The sequence below is a fragment of the Lemur catta genome, chromosome 4, assembly GCF_020740605.2.
Source record: "Lemur catta isolate mLemCat1 chromosome 4, mLemCat1.pri, whole genome shotgun sequence".
NCBI classification, from domain to species: Eukaryota; Metazoa; Chordata; class Mammalia; order Primates; family Lemuridae; genus Lemur; species Lemur catta.
This window is the reverse complement of record NC_059131.1, coordinates 68,951,422-68,958,485: the sequence shown is the minus strand read 5'-3', so window position 1 is coordinate 68,958,485 and position 7,064 is coordinate 68,951,422. Positions and strand designations below refer to the sequence as shown.

The window sequence follows — 7,064 nt, the reverse complement described above, 5'->3', positions numbered from 1 at the left end:
TCGGGTGGGGGTCGAAAGGCTCCACTGAAGGGTGAGTCTGTCATATCTCCAAAGTGCTTAACAGCAACCAAGATGTCAGGCTGAAGTAATAGTAAATCTCATTTTATTCAGCATGATTATGAGATAGAAAATGCTTCCTAATGAAAGATTTTGATGAATAGAGATTTAACAATCCATCTAGTACATGCTTCAGCCATTTTGGAAGGGGTAATGCACACTCAACATTAACACTCCAACTGACATGCTGTAATTTGACCTTGGTGATGATCAGGGCACTTCAAAGACTTTGGCTGAGGGAATGTGGTAAATGCAGCAGGGAAGATACGATGGAAAGGATTACTGAAAGGCCATAAATTTGAAACAGGACTCTGGCTGCAAGGAGCCTTTGCAGTGTTTGGTGTATGGAAAGATGGGATGAATGCTGTGCTTCGGAAAGATTAATTTTAAGGTTGCCAATTCACACATTTTTTCTCTCATTTGCAGAGATTTTTTTTACCTAGTATAAGAAATGTTTACCCAGTATAAGATCATAAAGATTTTTCTCCTGTTTTCTTCTAAAACTTTATTGTTCTACCTTTCAAATTTAGATGTATTAGATCATAATGCATCTGCAACTATTTTTTGTATATAGCATATGATAGGGGTCAAGATTAATTTTATTGTCCATATAGATATCCATTGACCCAGCCCCATCTATTGGAAAGTACTTCCTTGCCCTCACTGATCTGCAAGGTCACTTTTGTTATAAACCAAGTGACCATATATATTGTGGGTTACATTGGTCTATTTGTTACATTGGTTAATTTGTCTCCTCTTATGCCAAAACCGCACTTCCTTAATTACTATAGCTTGGCACCTAAATGCTGTAACTTTTCTAGTTAGGTCTTGATATCTGATAGTGTAAGTCCTCCATATTTCTTCTTCAGGATCACCTTTGCTGTGCTTGGTCCTTTGTATTTCTTATTAATTTTAGAATTGCCTTGTCAATTTCCACGCTCTGTAGAGATTTTGTCTGGGATTCTATTGAACCTATAGATCAATTTGACACCTTAACGATTTTGAGTTTTTCGCTCATAAACATGGTACATTCTTTCATTTATTTTGTGCATTTAAAGTTTCTCTCAATTACATCTTGTAGTTTTCAGTATAGAGATCTTGCACAGCTTTCATTAGAGAGTCCTATTAAATAATTATTTGAGATGTATTGATGCTATTATAAATTGTATCTTTTAAAGTTTCATTTTCTGTTTCTTTGTTGTTGACATACAGAAATAAAATTTACATCTGTATATTTATCTTGTATCTAGTGACTTTGATATATTCGGTTATTCATTCAAATTATTTGTAGATTCTTTAGGCTTTGTTATGTGTACAGCCATGTCATATGTGAAAAATGACAGTTTTATTTATTTTTTCAAATTTTACCTTACTGAACTGGCTATTTGATGCTACTGTAAATGGAATTGTTTTCTTAATTTTCTTTTAGGATTGCTTTTGACTATTCTGGAACTTTGTTGAATTTGTTTATTAATTCTAATATTTTTGGATGTGTGTGTAATCTTTAGAGGTTTTTTTGGTAGGGTTTTCTACATATAAGATATTTTATCTGTGAACAGAATCAACCTCTTTAATAGATATAAGACTATTTAGATTCTGTATTTCTTTCTGTATCATTTTTGGTAAACTGGATTTTTCAAGGAAGTTGTTTGTTTTGTCCAAATGTTGAATTCATTGGCAAAAATTGTCTATAGTATCTTACTCTTTTTAATGTCTTCAGGATCTCTAGTGAGTTTCCCTTTTCATTCTAATATTGACTATTAGAATGAAATTATTATTGTGTTTCGTTTCATTTGTTGGTCTTAAATGCTTAACAATTTAAATAGTCTTTTTTAAAAAATAAACCTCTTTTTGGTTTTCTTGATTTTTTTATGGAACATTTGTTTTCTATTTCCTTGGTTTCTTCCCTTGTTATTTCTTTCCTTCCACTTACTTTGGGTTTGATTTGTTATTCTTTTTCTAGTTTCATGAGATGGATGCTTAGATAATTGATTTTCAGTCTTTCTTTTTTTAACATATGTACTTTAGGCTGCAAATGTCCATTTAAGCACAGCTTTAGCTATACCCTACCAATTTTGATATGCCATATTTTTATTATCATCAAGCCAAAAAATATTTTCCCATACTGTTATGATTTCTTCATTGATTTACAAGGTATTTATCAGTATATAATAATGCTTAATTTCCAAGCAGCTTAATTCCATTGTTGTCAGAGAAAGTGTTTAGAATTATTTCAATGTTTTTAAATTTGTTGGGGTTTGTGTTATGATTCAGCACATAGCTAGTTTTGGGAAATTCCTTACATCTTTTTGTTCTAATATCATAACTGTGACTGTATGTCCTGTCTCTGGGAGAAGGAGAAGGCACACCTAAATGTTAAGGTCCAGAGTAGGAAGTGATACACATCACTCACTCACATCCTATTAGCAAGAACATATTCATACATGCACATGGCCAAGCCTAATGCTAGGGGGTGTGGAAAGCTGAATTCTCAAATAGGGTTCTCCCTCTGTAAGATAGCAAGATAGTGGCAAGCTGTCCCACACAGATAGTGTTCCATCTGAGCAAATTCAGTTGAAATAAAAAGTCAGCCTTTCTCCATAACTCTGGTAGAAAACTCTTAGAGAGAATCAGATTGGCTTGATTTGTATCACTTTCCTATGTTTTACCAGTCACCATAGCAAAAGGGGCGGATTACTCCCTTTGGGACCAAGCCTGGATATTCATTTTCTTATGCCCATAATGGACAGTATTAGTCCCACCACAGCTACATAAAATGGGTTCCAAGGGGAAAGGTGAGTTTTACTGTCAAGAAAAGGAGATTAGGAGTACATACAACTGCAGTCCCCAAACCCTGGGGCCACGGAGCAGGCAGGCAGCCGGTTAGGAACTGGGCACACAGCAGGAGGTGGGTGGTGGCGGGCCAGTGAAGCTTCATCTCTATTTACAGCTGCTCCCCATGATCACATGAACGCCTGAGCTCCCCTCCTGTCGGATCAGCTGTGGCACTAGATTCTGCATGATGGTGAGTTGTATAATTATTTCATTATATATTACAATGTAATAATGGAAATAAAGTGCGCAATAAATGTAATGCACTTGAAACATCCCCAAACCATCTTCCATCCCCGCTGCCCCATCCGTGGAAAAATTGGCTTCCTTGAAACCTGTCCCTAGTGCCTAAAAGGTTGGGGACCACGGCTGTACAAAAACTAAAACAAACAAAAATGGTGCTCATTACAAAAAGTGAGAAAACGGAAAAAGGTAACCCCTGGATTTGGAAATTGAGAGGCCACTGGTGTTCCTAGGGAGAGCCATGGCTGTGAAGTGTCACAGAGAAACCAACTACGGTGTAGGAGGAGTGGGTGGAGAGGAATGAATGGGGCACGTTGGAGCAGATGTCACTTTCAAGATGATCGGCTATGAAGAACAGCAGTGTCTTGGCAAGAGTTCCCCAAAGGTGGCCCTGGGAGAAGGACTTGAGTGCAAAAGCAAGTACCCTAGTTTATTTGGGAAGTGATCCCAAGAAACATTAGTACAGGAGTGGCATAGTGAGTCAGCAAAAGGAAGGAAGCCAGCAGAGGTACACTGAAGAGCAAGCTACAGTTGTGGACAACTGGAGCTCTATCCTACAGAGAACCGCTGAAGTACAGCCTGGGACACACGCCTTTCTGCAGATTCACTTGAGGGGTGAGGGAGCCAGGGCGTTAGCCGACAACTCATATCCCTCATGGATGGAGAGCACTTGGGAGGAATGTGAGCACTTAGCACTTCTAGGCCTGCCCCATTTTTGCTCTGAGGAAGCTCCCCACAGCCAGTGCATGCCTACAGATGGAGGCGGTGCGCACATCCGCCAATGCCTGCCTGCACCACACAATTTGGGCAAAGATGGGAAGGAGGAGGGTGCTTCTACGATATGATCGGTAGGTACCGTGAACACAGGAGGAACAGGATGGGGAGAGGTCCCAGAGTGTTCTTTCTCTAAACGAGAGTAAAAAATGTAAGGCACATGGCTGATGTGGATACTTTGAGGGAATGTAGGAAGTTTGTGGGAATCTGATAGTCGTTGTCCTCTCTTTGTCCCTTGAATGCACTAAAAATGGTTTTCTAAAAGGAAGTTAGAGAGGGCTAACCTAAGGGACTAGGTTAGAACCCTCAGAACCTAAGGGACTTTAAAGAAACACTCCCCGCCACTCAGAAGGGGAAATCAAGGCCGGGAGAAGGGAAAGCGAGTGGCCCAACACTAGTAAATGGCAAGACTGGGAGTGGAGCCCGGGCCTCCCCGGGGCCTGTATGGACTGTTTCCACCAGCGGAGTCTCAAGTCACCCCCCACGCCCCGGACGTGAGCCACCCAGGTCTCAGCAGACCATGGGAACACTCGACCTAAACAAAACCAACAGCTGCTCCGAGTTCTCAGCAGTCGTTAAGCAAAGAGGAAGGGAAGCACATATTCACTTGGACACAGGATTGGGCCTTAGAACTTTTGGTTTTTATCCATAAAACGTCCTTTGGTAACAAGTAAGACCCGGAGCAAGCCCTGCAAAAAAGGATCTTCCCCTGGCACCACGCCCGGGCTGTGACCCTGGGCTCCGGAGGACCTGCCCAGGCTCCCGCTCTCCACCGCACATTCCCAGGGCCGCGGCCAGCCGCGCCTAGCCCCGCGGCCCCAGCCGGCCCCGGGAGCGCACGGTGAGCGCAGGGGGCGCGCCGGGCCCGCAGGCCCTCTGCAGGCGCGGCGGGCGCCGGGCCGCGCGGAATCACGGGCCGGGGGCGGGGCCGCCGCGGAGGGCGGGCGTCCGGGCCGCGCTCTCCACTCCGGAGGACGCGCGGGCGCCCGGGCGCGGCGCCGCCGGGACCCGGGAGGCGCGGCCAGCTGGCGCGGGGGCGCGGCCGGAGCGCAGCGGGTCGCCGGGCGGGATCCAGGCTGAGCAGCCGCCTCGGCCCGCTGGTCCCTGCCGCGGCTGCCTGGGCGGCCCGGGCGCGCGGCCCTTCGCCATGTACACCTTCGTGGTGCGCGACGAGAACAGCAGTGTCTACGCCGAGGTCTCCCGGCTGCTCCTCGCCACCGGCCACTGGAAGAGGCTGAGGCGAGACAATCCCAGGTTTAACCTGATGCTGGGAGAGAGGAACCGGCTGCCCTTCGGGAGACTGGGTGAGCCCTTCCCCATTTCCCGCCCCCCCGCCCCCGAGCGGCCCTCCGCTCCTCCCCCGGCCCGGTAGAACGAGTGCTTTGTTTTTAAGGTCACAGATCTTCCCCTCCGTCTCTTCTCAGGGAGATCAGACGGATCCAGAAAGATCTAAACCTGTCGTTGTTAATGCCTTCTCGTCTCCGGATTCGGAGCGGGAGTCGCAGTGCGGCCACCGGGGGACGCAGCTGTCTCCTGACAATGACCGGTCCCTGCAGCCGGGGGGACATCGGCACATGAGCCGCTGAGGCTGGGACTTGAGCCCGGCGTATCCTAGTTCCCCGGGCCCGACTGTCCGCCCAAGTCGGGCAGGTGGGCGGGACTGATCAGAGCGGAGCGCGGCTCCGCAGAGCCGGCCGGTGGCTGACACTGGCGGGAGTCACCGTGCAGCTCTTCTGCACTGAGGATTCCTCCCTCCCTGGCGCGGGTGAGGGAGCTGTAGGTCTTGAAACCCCTCGGGATTCTGCCACCCAAAGGCTCGGATGAACGGTCAGGGAATCTGGGAAAGACCTCTGGATTCCCAAAATAGGAGCTTCATAAGGGTGGAAGGGTGTCCGATTTTAGACCTTTCCTTAGTTTCACCAAAGAATGTTTTCACAGTTTTACATTGAATAAAGGTTTTACATGAGGCTTGGTTCGCCTTCGTCTCTGCCCTACTCTCTCGGGGGAAGTTGCCTTCGTTCAGGTGGTTGAAGCTGGCTGGGCACCACCATATCCACATAACCTCTGGTAGGAAAGGCAGGAGCAAAGAGAGGACCAGCCCTCTTTTGTAAATGCTGTAACCCTGGAGTTGTCCAGGTTGGTTCAACTCACATCCCACTGACCTGAGCATAGTCTCAGGGCCTCCCCTCACTGCACAGTGGTCTGGGAAGTGCAGCCTCTCTCTGAGAAGCCATGTTCCTCACCCGAATTCATCAGGGGTGGGGGACAGTTGTTTTCCAAGGACAAAAGAGGAGAATTGGCACTGGAGGAAGAGTCATCTCTACCTTGGAGGGCAGCTCAAAGAGAGCAATGTTCTATGTCCAGGAAAGGAAACAGTTTTTAGTAATAGGTGTGGTCGGAGGTTGAATGGGCAAAGACTGAAAACAGGCCGTTTGGAGTTGACTAGCCATTGGTGAGCTTACACAGAGCATTTTACACTTGTAGCTGTGTAAAACCATAACAGTTTGAGGAATGAAGGGTGTTGTGGTATAAACTTACTGAACTTTTTTCTTTGGAATATACCTGGAACAAGTTTTCATCATTATACAAGTTTATGATGTCGAATGGTGCCTCCATGGAAGGGCTGATTTGAACCCCCAGAAATCTCAGAATAGATTCCCTTTTGTTAAACTGTCTCAGGAACCCCTCAGCAAAGAGAATACCTCCCTGAAGGAAGGAGAGGAAAAACTGCTTGTAGTTGAAAACAGCTATTTCTTCCTTTCATTGTCCACTTCCCTTACTGACTTAATTTCCTGTTTGGACTTGGCGGTGCCTGGCTTAGGTGGAATCCTAATATGAAAAACAGAAAAAGGATGGGCACAGTGGCTCACACCTGTAATCCTAGCACTTTGGGAGGCCAAGGCAGGAGGATCGCTTGTGGGCAAGAGCAAGACCCTATCTCTACAAAAATTAGAAAAATTAGGTGGGTGTGGTACTGTGTACCTGTAGTCCTAGCTATTTGGGAAGCTGAGGCAAGAGAATCACTTGAGCCCAGGAGTTTGAGGTTGCAGTGAGCTATGCTGATGTCACTGTACTCTAGGCCTTGTAGCCCTGGCTGCAGAGTGAGACCCTGTCTCAAAACAAACAAACAAACAAACAAACAAAAACAGAAAAAATTA

At 46.1% G+C, this 7,064-nt stretch overlaps 1 protein-coding gene across 1 annotated transcript in view; it reads left to right on the top strand.

Moving 5' to 3' along the window:
* Positions 1–4,868: 4,868 nt before the first annotated feature.
* The window catches only part of TTL (tubulin tyrosine ligase), a 30,103-nt gene continuing 27,907 nt past the window's right edge, over positions 4,869–7,064 (top strand). The window contains exon 1 of the mRNA XM_045550072.1: positions 4,869–5,210. Coding sequence (XP_045406028.1) covers positions 5,054–5,210 — 157 coding nt within the window. The 5' untranslated portion in view covers positions 4,869–5,053. The remainder of the gene's footprint in view (positions 5,211–7,064) is intronic.